The 13,909-nt window shown below is 42.1% G+C and overlaps 1 protein-coding gene across 4 annotated transcripts in view; it reads right to left on the bottom strand.

The window, feature by feature from the left end:
- The window catches only part of ABCA10 (ATP binding cassette subfamily A member 10), a 52,629-nt gene that overhangs the window by 19,238 nt on the left and 19,482 nt on the right, over positions 1 to 13,909 (bottom strand). For all 4 annotated transcript variants that reach the window (XM_055408712.2, XM_055408714.2, XM_055408715.2 and 1 more), the window contains exons 11-22: positions 12,925 to 12,983; positions 11,524 to 11,634; positions 10,988 to 11,163; positions 10,668 to 10,787; positions 10,293 to 10,431; positions 8,539 to 8,629; positions 7,912 to 8,051; positions 7,046 to 7,165; positions 5,501 to 5,699; positions 3,548 to 3,714; positions 2,621 to 2,754; positions 719 to 856 (exon numbers count right to left, since the gene is read on the bottom strand). In XM_055408712.2, coding sequence (XP_055264687.2) covers positions 719 to 856; positions 2,621 to 2,754; positions 3,548 to 3,714; positions 5,501 to 5,699; positions 7,046 to 7,165; positions 7,912 to 8,051; positions 8,539 to 8,629; positions 10,293 to 10,431; positions 10,668 to 10,787; positions 10,988 to 11,163; positions 11,524 to 11,634; positions 12,925 to 12,983 — 1,594 coding nt within the window. The remainder of the gene's footprint in view (positions 1 to 718; positions 857 to 2,620; positions 2,755 to 3,547; positions 3,715 to 5,500; positions 5,700 to 7,045; positions 7,166 to 7,911; positions 8,052 to 8,538; positions 8,630 to 10,292; positions 10,432 to 10,667; positions 10,788 to 10,987; positions 11,164 to 11,523; positions 11,635 to 12,924; positions 12,984 to 13,909) is intronic.

The following is a 13,909-nucleotide window of genomic DNA, read 5'->3' as shown; positions in this document are numbered from 1 at the left end:
CCAAATCACTGAGTCTTTAACGGTTCTCTGTCATTTGACATGTTTCCATGTCCTTTAGGATCTCGGCTCTTTCAGGTTCTGTGTCTTAGGGAGCTGGCTGTAATTTTTAACCAGACACAATTTGAGACTACAAGAGGGGGACCAGTGGTGAAACATGACTTGATAGGGTATTGAGTGTGGTGAATGAATGGGAAAACAGAGCCACATAAAAGGTCAAAAACAGAGGGGTACATTCAAATCACTAGAATTCGATTATACGTTTACATTTTTCCATTAAAATTTTAGAAGTGGTAATGAAGCTAAACATTAAGTGAGCTGAAAAACTCTTTATCTTTCAGAATAATGGCAAGCATGTATTGAATGCTTCCTCTCCCCTTACAAAAATATAACCCCCTAAGGTGGAATTTTTTTTCCCCTGTGCCATGTATGCTGTATCTCCGGCATCTAGAAGCACCAGGTCAGGGCAGATACTCAAGAAATACTTGCAGAATGAATGAAGACAGTACATGCCAGGCTCTGTTGCGGGCGCCTGATAGATTCACTTAAACCCTCACGGTTTCACGTACAGGAGGTATGAGGCCATCCCGCTCTTTGAGGAGAGGCCCAGGAAGCAGGAGGGCTCGCAGGGAGCAGGCTGCACGCTCAGGAACAGGCTGTAGCGCCCCTGCCCCTTCCTCCCAGCTGAACGGCCGCTCACAGAAGCTACCCCTCTACTTACAGGCGGAAACGTGCTTCTCTCCGTCCTAATAAGCTCCGTGACATTAAAGATGCCAAGCAGGGCATTGCTAATGATCCCAATGAGAACAGGAAAACAGTTCATCCTCTTGGTATTGCATGCAACTGAAAATCTGTAATCCTTTAAAAAAAAAAAAAAGGCACACAAATATACGCTCTAAATTCTTAGAGTAAATCTCCTTATTATATAGTCTGTAAATTATTGGGGTGGAATTAGGATAAGAAGGAGACAATTAGCTTTTCCTTGACACTTCTCCCGACTGGAATTGGTACAAGAATGCCTTATTTTTGTAATTCAAGTGACTTATTCTATATGTGAAATAAATGGACATTCACGAATATGGAAAGACGTCAAAGATCTAGATTTTATGTGACAAAGTCGTAGGACTTGTCTAATATGATTTCAATTTAGACAATATGTTTCTGAACGTGAGATCATTCTAGATATGGTGAGTTGTGTTTTTATAAAGGAAAAGAGTGTAGAAGATAATTACTAAACGCATTAGCATAAATATAATATGGAAAAACGAATGGAATTATGAAGAGAATTTTACCTTCTATGTTACATACTCCAGTAACGTTTGAATTAATCTATTAAACAATATTGCTTTTTCCTGCTTTATTGAGGTATAGTGAAAATCGCTCAGTTGTGTCCGACTCTTTGTGACCCCATGGAATTCTCCAGGCCAGAACACTGGAGTGGGTAGCCATTCCCTTCTCCAGGGGATCTTCCCAACTCAGGAATCGAACCCAGGTCTCCTGCATGGCAGGCAGATTCTTTACCAGCTGAGCTACCAAGGAAGCCTTATTGAGGTACAACTGGCAAATAAAACTAAAGTTATTTAATACAGTTAAAGTGTGCATTGCAGTGGGAGTTCCCTGGTGGTCTAGTGGTTAGAACTTGGTGCTTTCCCTGCTGTGGCCCAGGTTGAATCCCTGGTCGGGGAACTAAGATCCCTTAAGCCACGCAGTTCTGCCAATAAATAAATAAAGTAAGTGTACATCATGGTGACTTGATATCCATGTAACTGTGAAAGGATTCCTCCCATCAAGTTAACTAACACATCCATACCGCACATGTATATGTGTGTGTATATATATATATATCTTATATGTGTATAAAACATTTGAATTCTTCCCTTGGCAAATTTTAATTACACAATACACTTTACCAACTACAGTCACAAAGTCACATTAAAGCATCAGATCTTATTTATCCTATAGCTAAAAGTCTGTACCCTTTTACCAATGCCCTCCTATTCCCCCACCTGCCCCTAGCCACCAATTTCTACTCTCTGTTCTATGAGCTTGACGGTCTTTTTTAAGACTCCACTTCTAAGTGGTACCACGCAGTATTTGTCTTTTTCTGTTTGGTTTATTTCACTTACCATAATGCCCTCCAGGTTCATCCATGGTGTCCCAAAAAGACACTTGGCTTTTATAATGAATAAAATAATTTTACACAATTTTATTAATAATAATAATTATTATTATTAATTAAAAATGATCCTTTTAAGAATTAAAGAAGGTGGAAAACATGCCCTGCAGAGGATTAAAATTTCACACCTTCTTCTAAAAGCTGCAAAGCAGTGTTCAAGTTATATTGAGTATAGAATAGTTGGGCTGCTTTTCTATGATTCACAAGTATTTGATGTGGCAAAAAGCCATGCATGATAAAAAGTACATGGAAGCAAAAAAAAAAAGATTCAGATACATTATTTCCCTTGGAATTATAATTTGAATTGTTGAATGTGTATGTCTTTTAGGCAAATGTATTTAGTGGTAAACAGTAGATCTTTTCTCCTTCCCATTTAAAATAAAATCTATTTAAAAATAAAATTTGGTTTGACAACCTTTTTTAAAAAGTACATGGAAGCAAACGTACCTTGTGGCCACCAGATACGATGATGGCTCCATTGTAGGAAGGGTCGTCTGAGCCGTTTCTATTTCTGGCGTCATCTACTTCCAAAACTAGATTCTGACGCTTCAGGGACTGCACGACGTCTTCAATATTGGATCCTGAAGAAGCCCGCGAAGAAGGGCAGCACAAGAGCAGGAAACCAGTGTCAAAGCTTTAAGATACCAGCTCCCCCTTCTGTGAAGGGACAGTACGCCTGACCTGGTAGAGCCCCCAGCCATGCTCCGGGGGGACGCGCACTCTGATGCTGGGGCGTGAGACTCCAGCCTACGCGCGCGACCCTCTCCAGAAAGGGTTCATTTCTCTTGCAATTCTTGTCATTTCCTGAGAAGTTTGTGATTCTCACGGAAATAAAACTTTTTACTAGTGAATTTTACTAGACTTTCCAGAACTCTGCAATGTCTGTAATTACAAAGAATACAACAAAATCCCTCCTCAGGACCCAGACATGTCTGCTCTGGTGACGCAAACAGACCTGCCGGCCAGGGGACCTCAACACGACGCTCACAGCCCTGGTGACCGAGTCAAGGGGCCGGCACGGAATCAAGCGAGCTTGATACTTTCCATTCTTCCGTTATTTCTCTTGATTCGAAAACAAGTCCTTCAGTTTCCTCAACTTGAAGATGAGGCAGGCTAGACAAGCAGTGCTTTTGCTCCTGATGTTGTTGTCAAGATAGGTTTGTCTGCCTCTCAACTTTGTGCCCCTCAAAGTTGTTTGACAGTAAAAATTGAAGACTAGGGACTTCCTTCGTGCTCCAGTGGTTTGGACTCCATGCTTTCACTGCTGAAGGCATGGGTTCAATCCCTAGTCAGGGAACTAAGATCCCACAAGCTGCGTGGCATAGCCAAAAAAAAAAAAAAAACCTGAGACTACATTGAAGGCCTGTTTCTCACCTGTATTGTTGATGATCAATAGATTGGTCAGAGGAGCTTGAGGGAGCTGTTTCAGAGAAAGGAAGTACATTCCGGGTGAAAACTCCCAGCGATGATCATGAAAAAACACTGAATACACGATCTTCTCACAGACAGTGGGGATTAAAGCAATTCCGAATACCACTAACCTAAGTCAAAGAAAATGAAACCGTGAATCCAAAACATGTTCCCTCTGATTAAGTCACAGACACGCTCTTTAAAGGCCAACCTATGGAAATTCAACATGCAGATATGCCATTTAGCTACACAAAATGGAACCCGGAGTGGGATTCATCTGAAAGTGGGCCCACAGTTTTGCATGATTCCTACCACGTTGCCAGGTGTCCGGGGGGAAGGAGGGCCAGCGGGGGAGGTGAGATCCAGAGGGCTCCTCCGTGGGCGCGCTGGCGGACCAGGACGCGTGCGAGAGTCTGGGACCTCAGACAGCCTACCTGGGGAGTGCCTCAATCTTCTTTCATTTTTATTTTTTAAATTATAAAAGTATGACAACACATTTACCGGAGACTTGGAAAACACAAAGTGACATATAGCTCCACTGTATATTACAGTTATTTTTTTAGCTAGATAAATTAAGATTTTTTTAGCTGGGGTTTCAGTATTAAAACTCTCAAAAATGAATAGAATGGACGGCGAAGTAGGATATATTAACAGTAGACCTGAAAAGCACTGTGAAGCAATTCAACGTAATAAAGATTTATCTGATACAGAAAAGTGTGATGGACTCAGAGGGCCTGTCTCGGGAGTTCTGAAGGGCAAGGAGCCGAGCTTCACACTGTGGCTTTAAGCGTGCCACGAGCATGAGTTCAAGTAGAACCTGACTTTCTGTCCGCGGTTACTCGACATGTAGCTTGACTTTGATGAAACTAGATGCGACCCTGAAAACACCATGACGCTCCTGCTACTGGCTCATTCCCATCGTCACTAGAGCATGTTCTTTCTCTCTTCATAAGGAAGTAATGAAATTTCCTTCTGACTGCAGTCTCCCTTCAGCTGCTGGACGTAGAAAGAACAGTAGAAATTCCCTCTGTGGTCAAGCACCTCACAAGCATTATCGACTTTCAGGCTTTCTCTTTGTAAAACCTGAAGGACTTCCCTTTTGCCAAATAAAACAGATGCTTCCGGTTCTGAGTCGTCATTCTCCACCGCTTGTCTGCGAATCCTTTCACATTCTCTAGTCTTGGCTCAAAGGTGACCATTTCAGTGAGACCGACACTGACCCACCTGTTGAGAAGGAACCCTAACTCCCTCCCCAGCTTCTTGGTGTACTCTGCTTTGTATAAACTATTATGTAATGTACTTAGTTTTTATATTTATCAGTTTTTATCCTTCCCCCCAATCACAAGGTAAACAGTACCAGAAGGGCACAGATCTAATCAAAGCACGTAGAACAACTGTAGAACAATCTACAGGCTTCAATAAAGACTCGCAGTGTGCTGAGCAGACAGCGTGGTTACTGGGGAGTCACTCGCCTGGTGCTTTTCTCTCCAACAAGATCGTTCGTCTCAAGGCCTTTTCAGGGGTATTTACTACTGCAGGACGGTACTGCAGGCACTCAAAAGAAACCTATTACATGAGTGGAGAAATCAGTAAACTTATCTTCTTGACATTGGGACCTTTTTGGCATATACAGACTAAAGAGACTTGAAGAGTCTGATAAGGACTTCCCTGGTGGTTGAGTGATTAAGAATCCACCTTCCAATGCAGAGGGCGTGGGTTCAATCCTGGGTCGGGGAACTAAAATCCCACATGCCCTGAAGCAACTAAGCCCGAGCATTACAGCTGGAGAGAAGCCAGCACGCCACAGGGAGAGACCGCGCGCTGCAGCTAGGGCCACATGCAGATGAGAATAAGTAAGTGAATAAATATTTTAAAAATAACAAAACAAAAACATCTCTTAAAAAGTGTGATACTCACAAGGACAGGAAAATCTTCCTCTCATTCCTCAACTTCAAGAAGCGGAGTCTCGCCACTGCACAGACTTGGCGCCTCCACAGAGCTGCAGAGCTGGTGGCCTTTTTCACTTCAGGAAGGGAACGAAGAGCCTGCTGGACTTCAGACTCGACGCCAGGGTCTGGGGTCACGTCGATCCCTGCCGGTCCCCCGACACCAGGATCTGTAACCGTGTGATAAACTATCACAAGAGGTTACGCCATTTACATTTTCTCTTTAGAAACTTTGAGAAATGACGTTAGACTATTTGAAACAACACTTCTAACACAGCAACGGCTGATAGCCATGACTTTTACATTCAAATCTTTCCTTCAAACAAATGTAATGGATGCAGCTTCGGTGAGGAAGTGAGTCAGTTTGAGGGCATGGTTTCGGCGTCTAGAGAAGCATGACTTCATTTGTATTTGCAGCAAAAGCTCTTCACTGAGGGATTTTTGCAGAGCGTGTCTTACCAAAAACACCATGGTAAATTTCTACAGCCGGGTTCCCTAAAACTTCTCCTCCTCCCTCTGTCTCCTCCGGAGGGCCCGTTTATCACTCATGCTTGACAGTCAGGGACCTTCTCAAGACACCGTGGTGTTAAGTAAAAGAAAGTCCATGATGACGCCCTCTCTGAGTCCCACCCATGCCACACGTGAGCTGTACGATCGTGGCTAATCGTTCAAACGTGTAAACCTCACTTTCTCACCTACGTCATCATATAAATAAAGTCATTTATGGGGATTAAGAACAACAGAATCCTGGGTTTCCCGGGTGGTCCAGTGATTAAGAATCTGCCTTGGAATGCAGAGGACACAGCTTTGATCCCTGATCCAAGAAGATCCCACAAGCCTTGGGGCAACTAAGCCTGTGTGCCCTAGAGCCCATGCTCCGCAATGAGCCGCCACCACAAGGAGAAGCCCGTGCCCCACAGCTGGAGGGCAGGCCCCTCTCGCCACAACTCGAGAGAGCCCACACACAGCAGCCAAGACCCAGTGCAGCCATAGATAAATAAATACTTTCAAAGAATAAAAATAAAATCAGGTTTAAAAAAAAACCAACAGGATCCAACAGCTGAGCACTATGTCTGGCACATAGTAGGCTTCTAAATTCTTCAAATTATCACTACTATAAAGTAAGGGAAGATAACATCTTATTTAATTATCGCCATGAATATGCTAATTAGAATGAGCTGGTTAGCTGGGCGAGAGAACATTCTTACAGGGAATGGCAAGAAAGAGAGAAAACCCGGATTTAGGACGTCAGCAGAGAGTGGCTGAGCTCAGTGGTGGGTGCCGCAGAGGGAAGAGACTAGAACCGACAGGGAGGCACCCAGTGTCACAAGGAGATGGGCCTGGCCCCAAGCCTGACGACGTTACGATAAAACATTTACGACACCTTAAAGGTGGATGGTCCCTTTATGCCTAATTCACCTTCTGGTTAGAATTCCACAGAAAAATCTATAAATATGAATTAACACATAGTCATTTTCTTTTTCCTTAATTTCCTGCTAGACACACATTTTTATACCTGACTCATCAATTGCTGATCTGCCTTTTAGGTTCAAGAATACTTCACTTAGAGTTGTCATGGAAACACCAAAATTCATTATGCCCTGGTCAGAGGAGTTTTCAAGGTCTCTGCAAAGATCTAAAAAGCAGAGTAACAAAACAATGCAATTATTATTGGTAAAGAGTACACTCAAATACTAATTTCTAACGATTACTCAGGATAGATAAATCTGGAAATATTTTCACATTAGAGATGCCAGCAATTGAAGAAAACATTCCCATAAGGCGCTCTCCTGTCCTTCCAATCATTTTTGTTAGTTTCCATCTCTATTATACTTTCATAAACTTTAAAATCTCGTGCATTGCTATGGCCATGTGTGTGATTGTATCTGTATGTCTATTTAAAAACTCAAAAAAATTCAAAATAAAAATTCAGGAGGCATGGAGTAAATTGAATTTTCTTCTTTGTACTTTCCAATTTTTTTTAATAATCAGTATCCAACATTCATAATTAAAACTATAATTTACCAAGAAACTATAGACCTACTTATAAATGTTTTAAAAATAAGGTCTACTGAGCCTGTATCTCAAACAGAAATGAAAGGTTTCTGCTGTTTCAGAAAAGACATATGTCGAAGCTTCATTTAATGCTGATGAGGAGAGCAAACCCCGGTTTCTCAGTGGACCACATTCAGGGAAACTTCGTTGCTCTCTCATCAAAACCATGTCTAAGTAACACACTCCATTACATTAGAAATGGGAGGGAGAGTACTTGTGAATGCTTTCACGTAGACGCTTTAGAGCACAACTTGGAGAACCGCGCAAACGCAGTCAGCGTCATCACGGACCAGGGGCTGTACTCTACGTGGCCACACTGTCTGTTACCTGGAAACTTGTCTGTTCTCTCCAGGGGCAAGGTATACACAAGTTTTTCTTCACTTTCTGCTGTTAACTTGGCATCTGAGATGTGCTGTGTGATGAGGGATGTGATTCTCTCTGTATTGCACCTTTCCTTCCTGTGTAAACTAAATTTTCAAAAGAGGCATGAATCCTTCGAGTTCTTCTCCAATATGACTGCTCACGAAAAGACAGTTTTTGGTTAAACAGTCTGTATATATTACAGGCGTATCCTGCTAATATCAGTAACCAGTTCTGACATTCTAGAAAGTGGATTTGGAATACAATTTTAGACATTTAGGACAAACCGTTTTATTAAAAATGATCGACTGCTTTTAGGGGGACACAACTGCAGATTTTTCCTATATAAATATTGCCAAAGATGTTATATTGAAAGATACAGACATTTTTAGAAATTGGCATGCTTAAAACCAAGGTGTAACCAATAAGAAAATGTTAAGGAGGGAGATGTTTTGTAGTGTCTTGTAAATCAATCCCCTCCCCAAATGAAGCTGACTTTTCTTACAGCTCTAAAGGACTACATGGAGTTACAATATGATCACCTCTCTTGTGGATACAGTCTTATCAACAACAATGACAGCCAGAATACATTACCTTAAATGATATCCAATACCCCATTTCCGCTTCAGAAACGAAGACGACCCTGCGCATCTGAGCTTCCCGTTAGACAGAAACACTTTCCTATCTGAGCAGAAAGAGAGAAAGAATAAATTTTGCAAACTCCTTATATAGAACATTCTCTACTCTGGAGACCAAAACTGGCTGGATTTTTCAGGATGAACGCAACCTTGGTACCACTGAGTTCCTAGATGCCACTACTTGACAGCAGCTTCCAGCGTTTGACTGACAGTGGTGACCTTGGCACACAGAGGCTTGAAATGGGCTCATGCACTGGGTCGTGCACTTTCAAGGCTTAATCAATGCCATGAGAACCTGCCTGGACCATGCCTCCTAGAAGATGTAATACACCTACAGGGGGCTGAGTTATCTAAGTTACCCTCGCAAAGGAAATCAATCCTAAATATTCATTAAAAGGACTGATACCGAAGATGAAGCTCCAAAACTTTGGCCACCTGATGCAAAGAGCCGAATCATTGGAAAAGACTCTGATGCTGGGAAAGATTGAGGGCAGAAGGAGAAAGGGATGACAGAGGATGAGATGGTTGGATGGCATCACTGACTCAATGGACATGAATATGAGCAAACTCCAGGAGACAGTGGACAGAAGCCTGGCGTGCTGCAGTCCATGGGGTCACAAACAGTAGGGCACGACTTAGCTACAATAACAAAAGGCAATGGCCATTCAACCCCCAGCTGAACTGCCAACTCTCCAACACATGGACTATGTAAATGCTTATTGATTTAAGGCACTGAGCTTCGAGATGGCTTGTTTCAGCACTTTTGAGGTAGGAGATAACTGACACAAGAGATAAAGTATATCTAACCTCAATTGCATGAGGGAAACTTCGGATACTCTTACAAGGAACATCAACAGCAAAAATTTCTCTCCCTTCCCTGAGACCCTTTCTGACCTCATTTCCCCAGATTCCTTCTCTACATGATCTTCTGCCTCAATGAAATGAGTCCTCCCCACCTGCCAAGATTTCCGAGGCAAAATGTTTGCTGTTTCTCTAATTCTCCAATCTTCACACCCAACACCTCATTCAGTAAAGAAAGGATCTCCCTAGAAAGGCACCAAAGGACTGCAAATTTAAAAGAGTTTTTCCCAGCTAAATATTCCTTTCCACTCAACAAAAAATATATACTTTTGTATGTGCGTGAGCTAAGTCACTTCAGTGGGAAGCCACATATTTCTGTATACCCATATATACAAACACACACACACACATACATAACAGAGCTTCCCAGGTGGCGCTAGTGGTAAAGAACCTGTCTGCCAGTGCAGGAGGCGTGGATTGGATCCCTGGGTCGGGGAGATCCCCTGGAGGAGGGAATGGCAACCCACTCCAGTATTCTTGCCTGGAGAATCCCATGGAGAGAGGAGCCTGGTGGGCTACAGTCCATGGGGTCGCAAAGAGTCGGACATGACTGCGGCTACTTGGCACAAACGCACATACATAAAAAGTAACACTGGCATTTCAAATTTAAAAAAATACGCACTTGCGATTAATACAAACAGCCCAGAAAGTTACAGACAGGAAGATACATAAGGTGTGAGTCTGAGAACTCACGGGGGTCAGAATGCCTGGAGGCCAAGTGCCACTTTCGGATGCCCTCTCTCAGAAGCATGGCAAATGAGACTGTCTTCTTTCCAACAGAAGTTGGAGAGAATCTCTCTCATCTTAAGCCCTTGAATACCGAGTCAGTATAAAGAAACCAAGACTCACCAGCCAGGATGTCAGCCTCGTCCATGAACTGGGTACTAAAAAGGATCGTGTGATTAGTTTTCCGCTCCTTCAGGAAGTTCCACACGAGGTGCCTTGAGAAAGGATCCAGTCCAACAGTTGGCTCGTCCAGGAGCAAAACCTGCAGTGGATAGCATGCTAAAGCATCTTCCGTTTAGAGAGGCTCTTCAGAGAACACCACAGAACCCAGTATGACGTCTGCATTCAAACAGTCCTTCATCAGATCCCTAACGGGCTCGCATGGCCTTTTGTTATAAATTTTCTCTCAAGTTTGGCAACTAAAATGCAGTCTTGTATTTAATAGTCATTTTACACCCTTCAATCCAAATTAATCTCAAAGATATTTTTATCTCTTACCTGAGGATCTCCTAAAATGGCAATCCCAAATGTGAGTTTTCTCTTCTGTCCACCACTTAAGTCTCCAGCAATGACATCTTGAATATTGTGCATGTCTAATTCCAACATAACTCCTTTTACCTATCAAAAACACTACATTAATAGAAAATATTTTACCTGAAGCAGTCTTAATTTGCTAACAGTTAGAAGGAATTTATTCTAGAACTCCATTAATTAAGTTTTATTTATGAAAGAGTAAAGTAATAGTTGAACAAAAATATGATCAGGAGCAAACTAAGTAAATTATTTCCGAAGTCATGAATTCTAACACAGGCATCTACCTCTTGCTCCACTTCTTTTGGTGGAATCCCTTTTATTTTAGCAAATAGCCTGAGGTTTTCTCTCACAGTAAGAAAGTCAAAGTAGATATTAAATTGTGGACAAAATCCAGTGCAATTTCTGATTTCTTCCATGTTCATTATTTCAGAGAGTTGGGTGTTGTAAATAGTGGCAGATCCTATAGATAAAAAAGTGTAGGTCTTTAACACCAGGATATTAACTCTACGCAGAGTGATAATATAGGATATTCTTTGAAGAAACTCCCATTTTATAGCTACATAATTAATACATTGAAAAGATGCAAATTATTCTTGACATAAATACCATTGTCCAAAGCAATGCAAAGTATACATGGAATGCAAATAATAGTGAAAAAGAGAAACAAGCATTCTAATTTATGTAAAAACAAAATAAATATTTCCCATTTTGAATGGCTCAACTTTGCATAAAGCCTTTCAGAGAAACATATTTCTTTCACATAATCAGACTGAGGAAGCTGTTTTATCAGCCACCCTGGTTTGTAAAATTCTCTTCTCACCTTCAGTGCAAACAGACCAGCCGCCAAGGATGCTCAGCAAAGAGGATTTACCAGCTCCACTGTGTCCAAGAATTGCTGTGAGCTGGCCTTCATAGATGTCAAGACATATGCCTATTTCAGGATAAAATGTGAAAGTTAGACTTTGGATTATACTCCAATGAAGTGGGCGTTAAAAAAAAAATGAAAGAGTACAGTGTACCTCAGCACTTCAGTTCACTTCACTGTATTTTAATATGACTCTGTACAATTATATATCTACTTGTGTCTATTTATGAAGACAAAGCCTCACTTCCTCTGAAGCAATCAGATCAAGACTGGGAATATAAACTCCCACTTTCCTCCCTACCACAGATACTTTGAATGTCAAGGGATATATACAGCTAATATTAGAGAACAACGCCAGAGATATGAAGATAAAAACAGAGGAAGCAGAGTATGTATTAATACTTCCTGGACAAAGGCAAGTCTCCATTTCTATCAAGAAGCAGTCTCACTGAGGGTCCCAAAGCCAGATACAGAGGCAAAGGAGCAGTGTATGCAGTCTACTGTATCTTAGCAGGGAAGGGGGTCGGTAAGCACAGGGTGCTCAAGCTTCCCTGGCACCAGTCAGCTTCTGATCTATCACGAGTGTGGGCGTGGTCTCAGAGAGGGCTGCTGGGATCCAGCAGGCGCCACAGGCATCTTCAAACATGCATGCTTATGACTTGACAATGTTTTAACCTTTGAAAAATTATCTAACTCCATTGAGAAACAGCAAAGAGCTCTATGAGCATCCCAGAATTTTTAAGAGACTCCCTGAAAACGTAAATCATGGGGTTAAATTGTGAGAGAATCAAAAATAAAGCAAAACACAGCCCAGAACAGATGATGAAAAACCCTATGAAAATATTAATACCAACAAATGTAGTGATGCTCCAAGCTAGAGTCGAAGATTATACAGCAGCATGATTAGTACAACCCCATTTCTTAGAACTTCTCATCCATCCATAGAAACAACCCATTTCTTAGAACTTCTCATCCATCCATAGAAACAACCCCATTTCTTAGAACTTCTCATCCATCCATAGAAACAACCCCATTTCTTAGAACTTCTCATCCATCCATAGAAACAACCCCATTTCTTAGAACTTCTCATCCATCCATAGAAACAACCCCACTTCTTAGAACTTCTCATCCATCCATAGAAACAACCCCACTTCTTAGAACTTCTCACCCATCCATAGAAACAACCCCATTTCTTAGAACTTCTCATCCATACATAGAAAAATACGTATTAGTGATTATGCGTCATAGTAGAAAATCTTTTAAAAAGTTCCTTTTATCTATACTCTATTCTCTAATTTTCCATTACGACTATTTGTATTTTCAAGAAACGAAAAACAATGAAGTTGTTCTCTTTACCTTGCAATGCTTCTACTTTTTCAGGCTTTCCTTCATATTCTTTTTTAAGATTTCTGATTCTGAAAGAAGATTAAGCAACTATGAGGTGAATACAGTTTCTAATGACACAGATGATGCTACCTGCCAACACTACCACTCATGATGGACCTTAACCTTCACCAAAGGGCGGATTTACTGTGCGGGTTCTCAGGAGCATGGTGGAAACACCGGCTGAGCAAGGGGATGGAGGTGGGACCAGCTTCCCACAAACTGGTAAGAGGATCCATCTTAATGGGAAGAGGAGGGCAAAAGCCCCTGCCAGGCCCAAAGGGATTTCTGCGGAGGCTCAGATTCTCACCACGCTGGCATCCCATGCCTTCCAGCGGCGTTAGCAAATGAAGGGGAGATCCAGTTGGAAGAAAGACAGGAAGGCGTGAAGGAGGGGGAGCAGCGGAGAGAGGCTTCCTCTCCCGTGGTTATTCAGCCGTTCCTCTCCGCCTCGGGCAAATTCATCAAAATAATAGTGGTTTCTGCTCCTGGTCTCATTTCCTTCCCCACCTTCATCCCCAGCCTAAGACACAGAGCCTGGGACTCCGCCACGCTTCTGGAGCCCTTCTCAATGAAGTTGCCCGCGATGTCCCAAGCAGCACATCCAGCGGCCACTTTTCGGCCCTTGTTCCATAAACCTCACCACTGATTCGACAACTGCACACCCTGGTCTTCTTGACCTCCGCTCTGTTCGCTTCTGGTTTCCACCTCGTTCTCAATATTCCTTCTGGGCATACCTTATGGGCTCCTTAAACTGGACTCTATATTGACCAGTTATTTTTCTGATTCTCAGATTTTTGCCATACAGTATCACCCCCTCTTTTTGCTTCCTCTCTTACCAAAATTCTCATTCTCAAATCTGTGTCTTTAGACCTTTCTTCAAAGCTTCAGATTTGCAAACTCAGCCTTCTATTATATATCCGTACAAGGATATCAAATCCACATAGATAATAAGTTG

This window comes from Moschus berezovskii, chromosome 20 (assembly GCF_049115385.1).
Source record: "Moschus berezovskii isolate FMDL1 chromosome 20, NW_MosBer_1.0, whole genome shotgun sequence".
NCBI lineage: Eukaryota > Metazoa > Chordata > Mammalia > Artiodactyla > Moschidae > Moschus > Moschus berezovskii.
This window is presented reverse-complemented; position numbering and strand designations above follow the sequence as displayed.